Source organism: Triticum aestivum, chromosome 6A (genome assembly GCF_018294505.1).
Source record: "Triticum aestivum cultivar Chinese Spring chromosome 6A, IWGSC CS RefSeq v2.1, whole genome shotgun sequence".
NCBI lineage: Eukaryota > Viridiplantae > Streptophyta > Magnoliopsida > Poales > Poaceae > Triticum > Triticum aestivum.
In genome coordinates this window covers 271,617,049-271,636,555 of record NC_057809.1, presented here as the reverse complement: position 1 = coordinate 271,636,555, position 19,507 = coordinate 271,617,049, and the positions used below count along the sequence as shown (strand labels likewise).

Below are 19,507 nucleotides of genomic sequence, written 5' to 3'. Positions count from 1 at the left end.
GCGGACGGCGAGGCAATTGGTAGACTTAGCCTTAGACGAGATCAAAGAGTGGAGCGAAGCAGGACTTGGTGTTGGTGGTTTAGACCCCTTTGTGAGAGAATGACTTTTGTTTTTCTTTGGTGTAAGGTGGCTTCGAGCCTTTGTAGATGTTCGCATCTTCAATAGACCGCTTTTGTAATTAACATTCTATTTTTTATGAAAATATGGTACGCCAGTGGGGTATTGTAGAAAAAGAACAAAGTCTAAGGACATCTCCGACAGCTGTAAGATAGATGTTGGTAAATTTGCCATTTAGGACATAACGATGATATGTCATGTAATAAATGTAGAGGGAGAGCAAAATTATATGTAGAATAACCAACAACCTTTGCACAAACTCCAAGGTGCAATAGAGAGAAAACACATTTATTTTCTCATCATCTATTGAATAGCTTAGATACAACCTATTAAAATAGTTGTATGATAGATTGTTGGTCGATGATATGGACATTTTATCAACAAAACTAACATACAATCCATCGAAGATGCCTAACAGACTCCAAATCTATATGGCGACTGTTCTGGTAACGCTGGGGCAGTCTGGTAAATTCCTGCGCCGGTGGCGGCCGATGACGGTCTTGGTCCTGGTGGTCTTGGGAGCCTCGTACTCTCGTTTCTTCTTCCTCTCGCACGCGGTCGCTGCATATTCTCCCACACCCCAATTTCTGCATCTTCGTGTCCTCCGATCGCACCCAACTTCAGCAAGTTAAAGCCGTGCGTTGTCTCTACCCTACGGCCACAAACAGAGGCCTCGTCACCGGAGGGAGGCGGTGAGATCTCCCGGCGGCATGTCGTTGGATTCGGACTCCTCTTCGCAGGGCGGCGACCGCCGGAGCTTCCGGCAGATCACACGAGACCGTAACCACTCCTTTTGCTCCCCCCCCCCCCCCCCCCCCCCCCCCCCCGCCTCTTCTGATTTTGATTTGCTTGCCTAATGTTGTCACTGGAACTGGGCCGCTGGATCTAGCTGCTTGTGGAGTTGAGAAATTGGCATGGTCGTGTAAACTTGTTGTTTAGGGCTCATAGCGGAGTAGGTTATTGTACACGTTTGTTGCCTTTAACTTTAGGTCTTCAAAATGCTTCATTACCGTTGAACTGTGAGTTGTAGTCGTATCAGCCAGTCGGGTAGCCATTTGTTTCGTTATATTTGTTGCTCGAGCATGTGCTTCTCAATATACGGAGATCATGTCTAATGGATTATGGGGCAAGCTAACACACTGGACAATCGGGACATCACATCTCTTTTTTCCCCAAGGAATCACAAAAGCTTCGCGTCTAGATGCATTGATAGAAGAAAAAGTTGACAATCCCGAGATAGGGCAATACCCTGATTATTTATAAGGTGTCCTGCTTTAGACGCGACAAGGCGCTCTGTCAGTGCCTTAGAAATATGCTCGCTTTAGGTGCCTAAGTGCCCGCTTTAGGCACGTAGGCATCAGAGCGGGTGGTGCTCGCCTTAGGTTGCTTTACCGCCTTATAAACGACGCTGATTACAATGCCACGCCCCTGCTCCTAAGTGCGAGGTGTCGATGGAAGAAGCGTCGCGAGCCACCGCCCTTGCCAACGCACCGAGACTCAGCTCGGGTAGCATTGGGCAGGCCGGTGATGTTGGGCTGCTCGCTATCAAAGATGCCCGCGTTTCTCTGCTTGAGGAGGTCTTTTTGAGTAGTAGGCAAACCATATTTCCAAATTAGAGTATTTACTTCATGTGTAATGAGGATATTATTTATGAAGAAATAGTGAGAAAATGTTTGAGCTAATATAGGTGTCGAAACCCACACATTATGGGGTATGGGGAAGGAATTTCTAGGCAGCCCTTCCTAGGCAGCGCCAATACAGGTGCCGAAATCCACACATTATGGTGCACTTGGTACATATGAAAGTATGGAGGAGGATCCTTCATCTGATGGTGATGAGAACAAAGCACAGATGCAGACATGGATGATAAAGACCCTAACAGGAAACGAGGTGCAGTGTCCGAGAAGCCTACCACCCCGGACGGTGTGCAGGGTGGGGCAGCATATGAAGTGGGTAATTTAGTGCATCAAGTTCAGTCCTTGGGGAATGCAGCTGCTGTTGTGCCGCCGAGCCCATCTGCAAAAAGAGATCCAAAGCATACCAACTCATCATCATCTGGAGAAACAAAGGATGACAACACATCAACCAACTCATCATCGGTGGGGCACCGCCCAGAGCAATGAGATTCTTCAGTTGGAACTGTCACGGCCCGGGCTTGCCCGCGACAGCCCCAACCGTGCTGTGTATTTTGTAAACTCAGGTGCACAAGACGCGGGTCGAAAGTTGATCTCGTGCTTTAGGTTTTGGTAATTGTTTTGTAGCCAGTAGTTCTTGTAGAAGTGGTGGATTAGGTGTGTTCTGGAACCATGATATTTAATTTAGTTTCAGTTTTTGAAGTATCACATTGACTCTTATGTTACTCTGCTGGGAATGAATACTTGGCACATGACTTGTGTGTAGGAGAGACTCAACTCGGGAGAGATATAAAACAGGGGATACTCTTCGTGACATTCAGGCGGAAAGTGACCTCCCTTTGTCATGTTGGGGAGACTTTAATGAAGTTCTCAGGCAAGATGAGCATGTTGAAGTAGGGCAAAGAACTCAGGCTCAAATAAGGGGTTTTAGGGAGGCTGTAGATGAGTGCAGCTCGTGTGATCTTGGGTATGTTGGCAGAAGCTGGACTTTTGAGAAAAAAGTTGCAGGAGGTGGCTATACGCGAGTCAGGCTGGACAGGTCCCTAGCTACTGTTGACTGCAGAAACATCTGTCGGCTGCTTCAGACCATGGTCCTATTCTGCTGTCTTTGGACCATCCCCAACACAATCAGGGACGAGCTACTCGGTAGTTCAGATTTGAGTTTATGTGGGAATCAATTGAGAATTTTAAACAGCCGTAGATAGAGCGCGGAAGGACCAGGCTACATGTTCTTCGGTTCGTGAGGGAAAAGCTTAATGGCATGGCTATGGCACTTCATTTGTGGGGCAGCACCACCTTTGGGAGTGTTAAGACAGAGATTTGGAATCTGAAAAAAACGCTTGGAAGAACTCAGAAATATTCCAATTCGTGTTGGCCGTCAAGGGAGGAGACGAAGGCCCTGAACAGGTTGATGTAATTTTATCATCGCGAGGAGACTATGTGGCGACAAGGGTCTAGAATTCAATGGTCAGCTGAAGGTGTTGTTCATGGCCAAGAGAGTCGGAGGAAATTAATAAAACGGTTTTAGTCCTGACCTCGAAGGTACATAACCAAAAGCTTCTCTCTCGGTTCCGCCCCATTAGTTAGTATAACATGTTATACTCCCTTTGGATGGGAATATAATCTCACACATGAATTTAGGTCGTCAATTTAACCAGCAAAACATGTGGCTGACTTATATTTTATGACATACAATACATTTTTGCTAATCAAATTGAAGACCTAAAAACCCGTGGCTGACTTATATCCCCATCCGGAGGGAGTAGCTAATCACCTTAGGTTAATTCCACTGATTATTTCCGAGGAACAACGAGCATTTGTGCCTGGCCGGTTAATAACTGACAACATCATCACGACACGAGTGCTTACATTTTATGAAGGGTAACAAATCAGCAAAACAGCATTGTGCTTTCAAATTGGACATGATGAAAGACTGATAGAGTTGAACGACAATATGTGGAAGCTATGATAATTAAATTGGGTTTCTCTCAACAATTGGTAGGTACTGTTATGAACATGGTTTCTTCCGTATCTTTTTCAATGCTCTTTGATGGCAATAAGCTTGATGAATTTAAACCGATTCGTGGCATTTGCCAGGGGGATCCGATCTCCACACTTGTTTTTGTTAGCAGCAGAGGGCCTCACGTGCTCGTTATGAAGTCAGAATCAGTCATCACACCATGGTATTAAAGTGGCCCCTTCGGCACTTCCGGTGAATCACTTGCTCTTTGCGATGACAGCCTAGTGTTTTTCAAAGCTAGCGGTGGAGCAGCTCCTTTGGTTTCCTAAGCTCTAGACAGGTATTGTCAAGCATCGGGACAAATAATAAACTTGGATAAATCCTCGATTTTGTTCAGTAAAGGGTGCCCTCAACCTATACAGGAAGAAATTAAACAAATCTGGGAAGCAAGTAATGAGTCCCTTCCTGACAAATATCTAGGAATGCCTACCAGTGTTGGTCATTCAAAGAATGGTGCCTTATCTGAAGGAAAGAGTGTGGAATAAGGTTCATGGTTGAATGGAAAAAAAATCCTTTCTTTTGGTGGCAAAGAGATTTTGATTAATTCCGTGGCACAAGCTGTCCCAATGTTTTCTATGCCATGCTGTAAGCTCCACCATGGTTTATGCCTACACATCTGAGTCTCCTGTCATATGAGGACAAGGCCAAAACACTTGGGGGTTCTCGGATTTAGAGACATTGAACTTTTTCATTTGTCTTTTTCCCCCTTGCCAAGCTGGAGACTCGTTCAAGATCCAACTGCATTAAGTGCTCACATTCTAAAGCAGTCTACTACCCTGATCATGACATTATGCCTGCAGAGGTAATCATCTGTCTCAAATTTGGCGTTCTATTATTGAGGGAAGGGCTGCATACAAAGACCCAAAGTGGTCAGACCCTTCCCCGGACCCTGCGCAAGCAGGAGCTATGTGCACCGGGCTGCCCCTTTATTATTATTGAGGGAAAGAATGTCCTTGCACAAGGGCTTATTCAAAGAACGGGAATGGTGAAAGTTCATTGGTATGGCTGCATAATTGACTTGGGATATAAGAAAGGAAATATAGCCTAACACAGACAGACTCCTAGACCAATACTAATACTCGTTAACAACGTCGATATATTTTACATTAATTGTATGTTTATTTCAGGGGTTTCCACCTTCACCGTTTATTATATTTGTGTTGCTATGGAAAAAAGGAGAATGCATTCATGATTTGTCAGAATGACAAATTATGATTCTTTCTGCTTTATCATGAATTTCCTCATGGGGGCGAGCATTCTGCATAGGAGCATTGGTAGTATGTGCAGGAAAGGATCAGCAGGGAAGGAAACACCCAATATTGGGGTGGGGGTGGGGATTACCATTCTTGCTCAGTTGCCATGGATACGGTGTTGCAACCCCCCCCCCCCCCCCCCCCCCCCCCCCACACACACACACCCAACACACGCAGACAAACACTTGTTTACTGTTGATTAGGATTAGGCGACTTTGTGCCTAGGTGGGCTACATGGCCAGCCTATTATCTCTATCCTAACCCCTGATTCCATGTCCACCTCCACCTCTGTTTGTAAGCTGCTCACATCTGCTTCTTGCCGCTCGCCTCTTCTTGTTGCTTGATTCTGCTTCCTTTTCTATTCTCTTTTTGCTGTTCTCTGCTTCAGTCGAGCGTCTAACAGAGATGATTATGGCTTCAAATGCCTAACCGGCTGCCTAGGTTGATGTTTAATACACAGATCTTGTCATTTTCCTGTGGGTGTCACGACAATAAAGGAATCATCCTCTCACGCTGTTAATAGTTGTGGGAGCCTGCAATTTTCCTGTGGATGATCACCGCTTAAATTTTTGCTATATCTTACTTTTTCTTAACTCTGATTGCTATTGCCCACAGCACACTGTATTATTTATTATTTTATCCTGATTTTGCAATTGCTGGTGCAATTTTAGAACCTGGTGCTGTGGTTCAGTTTATTTTTATATTTATTCAAACGGTTCAAATTTCTTGATCATGCAGGATTATTATTTGAAATGCTCAGGTCGACTAGGAAGGATTCAAAATCAGCATGGAAGGTATCCTTTTCCATTGGACATGTTAACCGATCTCTGCTATGGTTTTCCTGCTATATCAAGAACTCATCCTTAGATATTTTTTCCTGATATTACAGTAGGTATACCTTACTATTTTTACTGATCATTGTAATTTGTGTACGGCTATTGTGTTAATTATGAGAAACGATTATCAGGTTTCTGATGTTATTAGCTTGTTATGTCAAACTTTGGCCATTACTTCTTTAAATGGACGACTTCGATATAAATAATCCATTGGCAAGTTATTCTCTTATTGTGATTTAAATAGGAAAACAATAGTTAGCGCTGTCAGTTTATTAATGTCTTTGTCTGCATCAACCTCACTAGGTCTAGCCAGCTTTGCTTTAAATCCAAGGAACAGACTCTGATGAGTACGGGAAACTACACGTACACATTTTCTATGTTGCATATCTAATGTTATATACACCTAAATGTCAAATATTGCATCGTGCAGTATTCATATGCAGTGCATGTACTGCTTATCATTTGACATTGATAATTTGCAGGTAGACAGGTGCCACATCTATGATTCCATCATATAGTCTTAGGAAACTACACATCATGCAATTTTCATAAACAGGGCATGGGCGCCATTGGCACCAAAATCATATTCCGTTGCAATTATTGATTGGCTATATACTAATTATCTTATATATATTGGTGCATATATATGAACCTTTCTAATAAGATTAAAGACACTAAAAATACACTTTTAACACTTGGTTATGATCTTGAGAACATCTAATTGCTGTACCATATTTTTAATATTCACTCTAGCAAATAACCTTATAAAATTTGTATACTTTCTTTTACATAAATAATAAATATATATGACCTCTTATAGGTTCTTATCATGGATAAGTTTACGGTCAAGATAATGTCCTACTCATGTAAGATGGCAGACATCACAGAAGAAGGGGTTTCATGTAAGTAGCCATATCTCTTTTTGGCCATGAATTTATTTTGTGTGCAAAGACAAACATTTCTTGTACAAGTATTTCATTTTTGTGTGGAAGGTCGTCATGGCTAGCTTTATTAAAATCGAGACACTGATACATCGTGTACGAGCTTACTGACGATACAGTTAGGAGGCTCATCCAACCAACTAAAAGTACGCTTATTAGAATAACTGAAATTTGCTAGCAAATGAGCTGCTTGATTATAGGAACGGAAACAATGCTTTAAAATGACCTTCTGATGTAGGTTGGAATCCTAATTGATGATCTTTTCACACTTGGAGGGGGAAAAGGAAGAAACAACAAGAATAAGAGGAATCACTCAAACAAAACCCAAGTCACACATCCACTAGAATAGTAGACATGAGATCCACAAGCATAACATGAACAATCAAGGGAAAATAGTACAAGGGTAAAGTTCTTTCCACTCCAAATGAGATGAGGTCTTGATGATCTAGAGAGATCCTTCCCCCTTAGGAGGTCTTGATGATCCTATGATGGGGATCCTTCTCCCTTAGGAGGTCTTGATTCCCCAAGAAGGAGGTACAAGGAGCAAAGCTCTCTCTAATGTCTTAATATACTTTGCTAGGAGGAGGGGAGGCCCTATTTATAGTCTTGGGCGAATACGAGAGGAGAGGGGCCCATGGGCCTCATGCCCGACTGTTCACGACGCGCCAGATGTTCGGGGCAAGGGCCGGATGTCCGGCCTGGATCTGCCCAACTTCTGTTGCTCTCGGACCGGATTTTTGCGTGGCGTCCGGATGTTCGGGCTGGTCGGGCCGGATGTCCGGGGCGGGGCCGGATGTCTAGCTCCTGGAGCTCTTCCAGCGCAACCTTGCTGCTGGACTTGGGCGTAGGATATCCAGGCCAGGGGCTGGATTTCTGTCCGCTGTAGCATTTCAGCGGTCTCCTTCGTCGTGCTTCTTCAACCGTGTACTTGGGGATTTGGTCTTCATTCTGAGCGTCTCCGAGGTGGCCTTCTTCATACCTAAGCACACATAGCATTTTTGATTGAGGTAGTAGCCATGTCTCACGTGGTTCGTACGGAAGCTCGTTAAGGAGAGAAGTCACCTTTGTTTCGATAGCTCTTGCGCGTGCTCGTGTCATTGGTCCAGTTGGCACTTGGAGAGACGAAGGTAGGTCGATGGGGATGACCGTAGGGTGCTCCGCATCATCTGCCCCCTTGGGAAAGATCCGTCCTCGGATCATAACTTCATCACCATGGAAGGGAGATAGATCCTTGACGTTGAAGATGTCGCTCATGTTGTACTTGTCTCGCGGGAAGTCGATCTTGTATGCATTGTTGTTGTAGCGTGCTAGCACCTTGAATGGTCCATTGGCTCGAGGTAGGAGTTTGGACTTGCGCTCGTTGGGGAAGCGGTCTTTGCGTAGGTGTAGCCACACAAGATCTCCGGGGTTGAACACCATGGGGTACTTATTGATGTTGCGCTTGGTAGCGAGGCGGTGCACTTGGTACTCGATCATGCAACATGTATCTTCATGCATCTTCTTGAGGTAACTTGCTCGTGCACTCGCGTCCATGTTGAGGCGCTCTTGTAGTGGTAGCGGTACAATGTCCAATGGGGACAACGGGTTGAAGCCATAGACGACCTCGAAGGGAGACTTCTTAGAATGTCTTGCGTGATTGTAGGCGTAATCGGCGATGGGCAAGCATTCCTCCCACTCCTTGATATTCTTCTTGATCAACACTCGGAGAAGTATAGAGAGGGTTCGGTTGGTGATCTCCGTTTGGCCGTCGGTTTGTGGATGGTACGATCAGAAGAGTAACTTGATGCCGAGCTTGGTGCATAACGTCTTCCAAAATTAGTTAAGGAACTTGACATCGTGGTCCGACACAATCATCTTGGGCACTCCCTACAAAAGAGATTTGCAAGATGTGAAACATCGTCTATCTTGTTGCATAGAATAAAATGTGCCATCTTAGAGAAACGGTCCACAACGACAAATACCGAATCTTTTTCAGTTTGAGTTCTAGGCAAACCAAGAACAAAGTCCATACTAATATCTTCCCATGGTTGATACAAAATAGGAAGTGGCATATATATGCCATGGGATTGAGCGGTAGACTTAGCTTTGCGGCATATGGAGCACTGGTTGGTGTAGCGTGAGACATCGCGAAACATCTTTGGCCAAAAGTAGTTTTTGGAGAGCGTGGCGAAGGTCTTGTCGTGGTCGAAGTGTCCTGTAAGTCCACCGTGAGCTTCTTGCAAAAGAAACAAACGAAGAGAAGACTCGGGTATCACAAAGTTTGTTAGTCCGCATAAGATAGCCATTCTTGAGATAATATCGCTCCCAAAAATTGTTAGCTTGACATTTGTCATAAGGAATCGCAAACGAAGTATCATGCGCATACAAGTTTTTAATGTGCTCAAATCTAATAAGTTTCAATTCAAGTTGCGTAACTAAAATGCACTTGCAGGAAAGAGCATCCGCTACTACATTTTCTTTACCTGAATGTACTTGATGACATAAGGAAAAGACTCAATGAATTCACTCCATTTGGCATGACGTTTATTCAACTTGGTTTGACCTTTTAAGGTACTTGTAAGCGTCTCATGATCCGTATGTAGGACAAATTCATGGGGTCGAAGATAATGTTCCCAACTATGCAAAACTCTCACCAAAGCATACAACTCTTTGTCATATATGGTATAATTAAGTTGTGCGCCGGAAAGTTTTTCACTAAAATAAGCAATGAGTCGCTTCTCTTGCATTAAGACACCACCTATGCCATTACCACTAGCGTCGCAATGCACTTCAAAAGTTTTAGGTAAGGCAAATAATGAAGCATTCGTAAGCAAATTCTTAAGCTCATCACATGCGGTAGCTTGGGAGGGTCCCCATACGAAGGATGCATTCTTCTTACTCAAAGCATGTAATGGTGATGCAATAGTGCTAAAATCTTTAACAAATCGATGATAGAAACTGGCTAGGCCAAGGAAACTATGCACTTGTTGCAAATTGGTTGGTTGTGGCCAAGTTTTAATAGCGTCAATCAACTCATGAACTTGAACACCCTTAGAAGAGACAACAAAGCCCAAGAAAACAAGCTTATCAACACCAAAAGTGCATTTTTTCCATGTTAGCGTAAAGTCGCTTGTTTCTAAGAACTTGCAAGACATCTCTAAGATGTTTGACATGATCTTCAAGAGATTGACTAAACACAAGTATATCATCAAAGTATACCACAACGTAAATGCCAATATATTTGCAAAGAACATAGTGCATCACACACATAAAAGTGCTAGGTGCTTGAGATAAGCCCATAGACATGACTAACCATTCATATAGAACAAATTTGGTTTTAAAAGCCGTTTCCATTTGTCACCCTCTTGCATGCGAATTTGATAGTAGCCACTTTTAAGGTTAATTTTTGAGAAAATGGTGGCACCACTAAGTTCATCTAGCATGTCATCAAGGCGTGGAATGGGGTGTCTATATCGAACGGTGATAGCATTCATGGGACGACAATTGGAACACATGCGAAAACTGCCGTCTTTCTTAGGCACAAGAATAACCGGAACAACACATGGACTTAAGCTCTCGCGTACATACCCGTTTTCCATGAGATGTTGGACTTGCCTTTGGATCTCTTTTGTCTTGTCGGGGTTGACGCGGTATGGTGCCTTAGTAGAGGTGTGTCGGAAACGAGGTCGATGCGGTGTTCGATTTCGCGAAGTGGGGGAAGTCCTGGAGGTAGCTCATCGGGGAACACATCCGCGAACTCCTGCAACAAATGAGACAAACACCGAAGGTAGATGTTGTGAAGTATTAGTTCTCACCGCTTCATATTTGCACGCAAGTACAAAGTGAAGAACACTCGACGGGCTCTCACTCGCATCCCTCATGTCTCTTTTCGTGGCTAAAAGCACTAAGTTTTTCTTGTTGCTCATTGTGGAGTCACTCAGTTTTTTGCTTGTGGCGCTCACTCTCTTTTTGTGGTTCATCACTCACTATTCTCTCCATGACGGGTTGAAGCTTGCTTGTCGGTGATGACTTGACTTGGCGACATGGGTCGAAGCACGTACTCCTTGCCCTTCATCTTGAAGCTATAGTGATTGGTTCGTCTATTGTGGATGATGCCGCAGTCGAATTGCCAAGGTCTTCCAAGGAGGAGATGGCATACAAACATGGGAACCACATCACACTCCAATGTGTCTTCATATACGCCAATCTTGAAGGAGACTTGAATGGTGCCGGAGTCACTTAGCCATTGGACCTTGTAGGGGCGAGGGTGCTTCTTCTTGACCAACTGTAGCTTGGAGCATAACTCGTCGCTTGCCAAATTGTGGCAACTTCCGCCGTCGATGATGACCTTGACGAAACGTCCATTGATGCCCGCTTTGGTGTGGAAGATATGGCAACGTTGGTCTTCATCTTGTTGGTGTTGAAGTGTCAAGACCTTGGAGACAACGAGAGCGGGGCTCGAATCATTGTCACAAAAGACTTGAGCGCCTTCATCTTCATTCACTTGACGGTGATGGCCACATGCTCAAGTGCTTCCATTTCTTCTTTGCTCATGGAGTTGTAGGTGCCGTCATCATTGGCGATCATGGTGCGCCGTGTGGGACATTGTTATGTCTTGTGGCCACGGTCTTGGCAAGTGAAACATGTTGGCACAGCCCTAGCAAGTTCTAGACTACAGTGGAGAAAGAACGGAGGCAGAAGAAGCAGTATAGAGACAGACTTTTTCCCTTGGCGACGAACGCCACCGGCTGCTCGTACAGCCCCTGGTTTTACTCAGCTCCAACTGCCTCACTACAAACATGATTACAGCCGGCTTAATAGCCCTCGGCGGCGACGCAGCGCCCACGCACGCACCCTCGCTAACGGCCTCCACGTTCGGCCATGCAAACTAACTCCACCATGCACTAACAACCACGCATGGCTAGCCGAAAGCACTGGCTCTTACGCCTGCCCAGCGACACACACGTACGCCACAGCCTAGCTATTGCCATGAGCCCACACACCCACGCCACACACGCCACGTTCCCATTGCGCCCCGCACGTCCCGCGCGCATCCGTCACGCCCGACGAGCCCGACTGCACCAGTGCGTCCCGCACGTCCCGCGCGAATCCGTTGGGCGCGCCACAACCTAGCTATTGCCATGAGCCCACACACCCACGCCACACACGCCACGTTCCCATTGCGCCCCGCATGTCCCGCGCGCATCCGTCACGCCCGACGAGCCCGACTGCACCAATGCGTCCCGCACGTCCCGCGCGAATCCATCGCGCCCGACGATCCCGACCACATACGCCGTGGCTTATTCCAACACACCTCCCCTAAGCCACGGCCTAGAGGAGTCCGTCGTCGTCGACGTTGGCGCCGGCCAAGAGAGCTTGCTCCGCCGCCGGTCCCTTTCCGCACTGAAGCTCTGTATACCAATTGTTGGCACAGCCCTAGCAAGTTCTAGACTACAGTGGAGAAAGAACAGAGGTAGAAGAAGCAGTACAGGGACAAACTTTTTCCCTTGGCGATGAACGCCACCAGCTGCTCGTACAGCCCCTGGTTTTACTCAGCTCCAACTGCCTCACTACAAACATGATTACAGCCGGCTTAATAGCCCTCGGCGGCGACGCAGCGCCCATGCTTCTAACGCCCACGTACGCACCCTCGCTAACGGCCTCCACGTTCGGCCATGCTAACTAACTCCACCATGCACTAACAACCACGCATGGCTAGCCGAAAGCACTGGCTCTTACGCCTGCCCAGTGACACACACGTACGCCACAACCTAGCTATTGCCACGAGCCCACACACCCACGCCACACACGCCACGTTTCCATTGCGCCCCGCACGTCCCGCGCGCATCCGTCACGCCTGACGAGCCCGACTGCACCAGTGCGCCCCGCACGTCCCGCGCGAATCCGTCGCGCCCGACGAGCCCGACCACATACGCCGTGGCTTATTCCAACAAAACATTGAATGAAACTTGTCTTGGCAGTAGTATCTGTTGGAGTAGTTGATGATGAAGCTCTTGGCTTGTAGTTGCTTGTGGTAGGACGACTTGAAGAAGTCATTGGTTGCTTGGAACTTGACTTGTCGCATTGCTTGGTGAAGCTCGAGTATTAGTTGTTGGAGGTGCCGGGGTTGTGGAAGCTTGAGTATATGAACCATAGGTCTTGGAAGAGTACTTGAAGTTCTTGAAGTAATCTTGCACTTGTTGCTCCGCCTTGGTCGCTTGGTGCACTAGCTCGAGGAGGTTGGAGTATGGTTGGAAATCTGCAATTTTCATGATTGGATGGTTGGGTCCATTCAAGAAACGCACCATAGTGTGCTCGTCATCTTCCTTGACATTGTCTCAAATCATGGCAATCTGACTTTGTGCCTTGCTTGAGGAGTTGTAGCTTCTTGAAGAGATCACAGCTATAATGGGTAGGCACAAAACGGGCTCTCATGACATCCTTCATTTGTGTCCAAGTTGTGACGGGTTGCTCGCCTTTCTCTTGGCATCGCTCGATGACTTGCTCCCACCAAATGAGAATATAATCTTGGAATTCAAGTGATGCCATGGCTACCTTCTCTTCCTCGTCGTAGTTATGAAGACGGAATATCTTGTCCATTTTTAATGCCCAAGAGAGGTAGTCTTCGGGATCGGTGCCTCCGGAGAAGTTAGGCATGTTGAACTTGCGCTTGGCATAGCATTGCTCGTCATCATGTCGATGGTGTCGTCGCTCGTGTCTTGGAGGTGGGTCTTCAACCTCTTGCTCTTCTTGATTAGCGTGATGCTAAGAGCAAGGGATTCGTGCTCGGTTCCTCCTTTCGTGGCGTTCCTCAACGCGAGCGGCTTCATCTTGTTGCTCTTGCCGGAGCGCTTCCTCTTGCTCACACACTTGACGGTTGTTCTCTTCGACGACGCGGTTGGCTTCTCGGAGAGCAGTTGTGCCTCAAGTGCTCGTTCCTCATGGCATTGTTGCTCTTGCTGCAGTGCGTTGCTGTCTTGGTTTTCTTGGCGTTGGCGTTGTTGAGCTTCCTCTTGGTCCATGGCATCTTGTTCTTGGCGACGATGTCGTTCGCGCTCTCGAAGGCAGTCGTGCAAACCATTGCCATGAAAGGGATTTTGTGGAGCTTGATGAGCTTGATGGTCATCGCGACGATGAGAACGAACTCATGGAAGATTTGTGTCGGAAGATGAGTTCGAAGAGTGTCGACTTGAGTGGCGCCTCTTGAAGACGAAGATGTTGAAGACGCGCAATTGACCATCATGTGTCGAAATTCTTCCATTTGGGTGGATAGCTTGGCGTCAAGATAGTCCCGATTCCTTGCTTCTGATTGGCGTAAGTCGGTGGCGAGTTGCTCGATGCGGTCGCCTAAAGCTTCACTCTCTTGATGTAGAGCTCATTGAACACCGAAAAGTCGTCCTTTAGTGACGTAGTCGTGCGCTTCGTCTTGCTCCTTGAAGAGCGGGTTCGATGTGCTTGGCCTATCCATGATGATCAAGTGGAGGTAAGACATGAGAGAACAATACCAATGTTATCTTTCCTCAAGATTGTAGATGTGTCGAGTATCACTCAATATAATGCTATAACAGGAGAATTGGTACCTGGTTTGTTTCTCACACCTACAAAAGTAAAGCTTATGAAGTAGCTTGGTGAGGATAAGTGGCACAAAATTTATGAAATTGTTAGCAAGATTCAATAATTGTGAGGCGCCGGATGTCCGGGGTATCGGGCCGGATGTCCGGGGACGGCAATCTGTGGATGAATTTTGAAGATGAACTTGGGGAAAGAGAAATTTTGTGGATGTAAATGGGGAGAAATATGTGCAGAAGCTAGATCCACCTGCAACACTTCAAATTCATGGATCAAAATCAACAAAACATCATCAAACCAACAAATCACAATTTTTTTTGGTATGATTATTTTTGTGGGGATTTTTGAAATTGGGCAAAAACAAACAAAATTAGGCTAGAAAGTGGGGGGTAGGGACACCAAGATGTCAATGAACCTCTGCTCTGATTCAAGATGATGTAGGGTGGAACCCTAATTAATGATCTTTTCACACTTGTTGGGGGGGGGGGGGAAGAAACAACAAGAACAACAAGAGGAATCACTCAAACAAAACCCAAGTCACACATCCATTAGAAGCACATATGAGATCCACAAGCATAACATGAACAATCAAGGGAAAATAGCACAAGGGTAAAGTTCTTCGCACTCCAAAGGAGGTGAGGTCTTGATGATCTAGAGAGATCCTTCTTCCTTAGCAGGTCTTGATGATCCTATGATGGGGATCCTTCTCCCTTAGGAGGCCTTGATTCCCCAAGGAGGTACAAGGAGCAAAGCTCTCTCTAATGTCTCAATATACTTTGCTAACCCTAGCTAGGAGGGGAGGCCTATTTATAGTCTTGGGCGAATAAGAGAGGAGGAGAGGGGTACATGGGCCTCATGCCCGGCTGTTCACGCATAGGTGCTGGATGTCCGGGCTGGGGCCTAGACGTCTTGTGGTTCACGACGCGCCGTATATCCGGTCTGGATCTGCCCAACTTTTGTTGCTCTCGGGTGTCCTTGGGCCGGATTTCCGAGCGGGGTCCGGATGTCCGATTTGGTATGGCCAATTTCGTCCATTCTTGCGTCGTTCTCTTGCTTGTGATTGTCGAGCTTGTGGTTGAAGTAGTCTCGTGTACGTTGCTCGGATAGTCGCAAGTCGGTGGCGAGATTGTCGATGTGTTCACCCATTGCTTGTTGCTCTTGATGCAAAGCACGTTGTGCATCAAAGAGGTGGCTGGCTCTGTGACGTAGGAGTTCATGTCGTCATCTTGCCCGATGAAGAGTGGGTTGGTAGAAATACTTGGCCTATTCATCATTCCAAGAGAAAATATGTGAGTGGAAGAAAGAGAAGAACGTATACCAAATGTACCTTGACCGAAGTTGAAGGTGGATCAATGATCACTCCAGTGTGGAACAAGGAAATAGCACAATTGGTACCAATTCTTGTCGGTTTCTCACACCTACACAAGTAAAAGCTTATGGTGGAGCTTGGTTAGGATGGTGGCACAAAATTTGATGTGAAAGTAAGCAAGACTCAATAATGTTGAAAAAGATTCACAAATTCGCAAATGTAACAAGTAGACCAATAGCAATATGTGGCACACGGGAACACAACACACGGAGAGATAAATGGGGTCGTGCAACCAAGGAATGAGCCAAAATGTGGAATCCATGAAAATGCTCTTGTTGCACAACTCTAGAGAGACGCTAGCACGATTGCACAAAAGGCGGATACGGACTTGTGCACAACCTACTAAGCAAAAATGCAACGACTTCTATCCCAAGTATGATCTATGTATGATGTGCCGATGATATGATCCAAGATGATCGAGTATGACAATCTTAATGTTGTATGATGCTATGGTTCTTGCTTATAAGCTCTTTGCTTATCCTTCCTCTTTTTGCTTAAAAGCTTGTTTGGCTCTTTTCCTTTCTGAGCTCTTTTCTCATGCAATGCTTCACGAACCAAGATAGCAATTGTGTATGCGATGACAACTTTGGGACACAAGAGATGATACCAAGATATGCACCAATAATATGTATGTATGCTATGGGAAGTATGATCACTAATGTGCACAAGTCACGTTGCCGACAATACTCACAGGCTAGTCTCGAGGGGTAAGCTACGCAAAAAGATAAGGCTATGGAGGTTGTCAATGTAATGGCAAGGGGTGGACAAAGATGTCGTCGAAGTTACCGTCCTTGCTTACGGTTGAGTGTGTCACGAAACTAAGATGAGGTTGCCGTGAAGGTCGTTGTTGACGACGCGTCCGTGGCGAAGATGAGCAGCGGTGATGTCGAAGTCGAACCGTTTCTAGTTAGCCGAAACACCCTAGGAAACGATGAACCACAACTCAAACTCTCAAAACCAAATGCGGCAAAATGTGTCGGAGTTGGTAGCGGTCAAGTGGTGGTAGTGTTGGATGTATCGAAAGGGTTGGCGGAAGTTAGGTGGTGGTGGTCGAGGGGGGTATGCGGAGGCGTAGGTGGCGGTGTATAAAACTGCAGGAATTGCAGTTTCGGCAGAGGAAGCCGGATGATCCGGGCCAGGAGCCGGATGATCCGGGCGGATCCGGATGATCCGGGTCAGGTTCCGGATGATCCAGGCGGGTCAACTCGCTCGGGGAAAGCTCGGGATGAACTTGAAAATGGGGGCAAATTCGATGATTTCGCGGATTTTTGGATGGACCGCAAGGTGGAGATGATGGGGAAAGGTAAGATCCACTTGCAACACAACAAATTCACGGATCAAAACCAACAAAACATCATCAAAACTCACAAATCACAAGAAAATTTTTTGGGGCTATTTTTGTGGGGTTTTTCGAGTTAGGACGAAAAACAACAAAATCAAGCTAGAAACACAACGGGGAGGCTCCGAAATCGTGATCAACGTGGCTCTAGATACCAAGATGATGTAGGGTAGGAATCCTAGGGGCCGATCTTTCACGGAAGGAGCAGATCCCGCGATGAACACGAAGAACACAAGGGGAAACACAAGGGGAAACACGAGAGAATCACTAAACCAACAAGAAATAGTCACACATATGCTAGATCCTTGAGTACACAAGAGATCACACGATCCACGGTCAACTAAGGACGATACAAGTAGCACGATCTTCTCCGTGAGGAGGTCTTGAGGTTCTTCCCGTGAAGGGGTCTTGAATCCGCTTGGGGGATCTTCTCCGAGGAGGCGCTATCTCCGAGGAGAAGGTAACCAAGTGGATGAGCAAAGCTCACACACGAAATATGAGCTAATCCTTTGCTAACGCTAGAAAGAGGTGGTGGATTCGTATATATAGGAGTTGGGGGGCGAAGGGTTACATGGACCTCGGCCCAACATCATGCACGCAGGCACTGTCCGGATGTTGGTCCGGATTATCCGGGCTTCGGGGGTCCGGATGATCTGGGTCGGCGTCCGGATGGTCCGGCTGTGTCGTGGGCGCCGCGGGGAGGTCCGGATGTCCGGGTCCTGGTCCGGACGTCCGGGTGTGGCCGGATGATCCGGCTTCGTGGTGAAGCTTCGGGTGTCCTCGGGCGGGATAGCCGGATCGTCCGGGCCGTGGTCCGGATCGTCCGGGCTGGGGCCGGATTGTCCGGACGGCGGTCCGGATCGTCCGGGCTTCTGCTGACTTTGCCCTTCTTCTTCTCCGTCTTCACGTCCATCTTCCTCTTCGGATCCTCCTTGTTCCTTAGCGTCTCCATGGCTAACTCCTTGATACCTGAGTATGCACAACGTCTCCGTTTGAGGTAGTAGCCATGTCTCATGTGCATCAACGTGGAATTGTGAGAGGAGAGATGTCACCTCGGTTTCGAGAGCTCTTGCACGTGCTCGTGTCATGGGTCTTCTAGGTGTTAAGGAGTATTACTATTGGTCTAGGAGTACTTATTAGTCTATGTTTAGTTTCCTTACACCTCAAGTCATGTGTAATATATATATGCCCCTTGGGCCTTCAATAAAGATAAGTTGCTTTTCTAACATGGTATTAGAGCTTAGGTTTTTTTTTTTCGGGCACCGCAACTCGCCCTCCCGATCGAGTTCTTCCTCTCGATCTCCCGATCCAATCTTGCTCGCGCTGCTGCCCTTCTCCTCTGATGGTCGACGCTGCTCCCTCTTGTTACAGCATGCCTCAATCTACATCAACGTGCTGCGTATGTGCTCCTCTCCTGATCTGCAGGTGCATGTCACCCCGGCCTGCTGGTCAGCGCCCCGACCTGGCCCCCGCTGCAGGTGCGGCTGCCCGCCTCCGCTGGACAAGGACGGGAGCTGCTGCACGCGATGGACAAGGCCATCCGCTGATTCAGCCAGGAGCGGCTGCACATGTCGATCTATTTGGCGTTGTCAGTGCCTCGGCCAGATCGGGCCGCTGGCTGCCTTCTCTGCTCGTGGATCCCGTCCAAGATCCTCTGCCTACAGCTGCTGGATTGGGGTGCTGCTACGTGATACTGCTACGTGGTGATGCTACTACGTGGTAATACTACCTGCTACTACGTGTTGCTGTTAGTCACCCATGGATCTAGTTTCGCCGCCACTGCTAGATTTCCCGTCTAGTACGTGTTTTTTCTAGTATAATTTCCGTTGCGTCCACCAAATCCGTTGATATTTTGTGTTTTCCCATGTCATGTGAGTCCACCAAACTAATGTCCATCAGCCTTTTTTTTCTGGTCATTGTCCTCTGTATAGGATTTCTGTGGCCTCTCTTTGCATTGTTGATCTAAGCTCATTCTCTTGCCGCCGAGCTTCTTTCGCCGTCGGTTTTCATGGGCCATGATTCTTTAAGCAATGCTTCATTCTCTTGATGTGCCATCTTCTTTTGACAACCCATCTTCTCTTGATACTTCTCTTGTATCTTCTATCGATGCGGTGTCTTCCTCCGGTGTGCCATCTCTTCTTATCCCCTTTGGCGACTCGACAGGTTTTGAAGACTCTTCATGCTACGACGACACTCTCAAGACACGGATCTGGATTATCATTTTTTTTAGTATTACACTTCTTCAAATGCAATGCTATTGCATACACTTTGCATCTGAGGGGGGGTGTTAAGGAGTATTACTATTGGTCTAGGAGTCCTTATTAGTCTATGTTTAGTTTCCTTACACCTCAAGTCATGTGTAATATATATATGCCCCTTGGGCCTTCAATAAAGATAAGTTGCTTTTCTAACACTAGGCACTTGGTGAGGCGATGATAGGTCCATGGGGA

The 19,507-nt window shown here is 46.7% G+C and overlaps 1 protein-coding gene across 6 annotated transcripts in view; it reads left to right on the top strand.

The window, feature by feature from the left end:
• Positions 1 to 590: 590 nt before the first annotated feature.
• LOC123127423 (probable protein transport Sec1a) overlaps positions 591 to 19,507 on the top strand; it is a 77,373-nt gene continuing 58,456 nt past the window's right edge. For 4 of the 6 annotated variants that reach the window (XM_044547124.1, XM_044547121.1, XM_044547123.1 and 1 more), the window contains exons 1-3: positions 592 to 897; positions 5,763 to 5,818; positions 6,681 to 6,762. In XM_044547124.1, coding sequence (XP_044403059.1) covers positions 828 to 897; positions 5,763 to 5,818; positions 6,681 to 6,762 — 208 coding nt within the window. In that variant the 5' untranslated portion in view covers positions 592 to 827. Of the gene's footprint in view, positions 898 to 3,760; positions 4,574 to 5,762; positions 5,819 to 6,680; positions 6,763 to 19,507 lie in introns of those variants that run through there. The other 2 variants (XM_044547125.1, XM_044547122.1) reach the window with 2 other exon arrangements.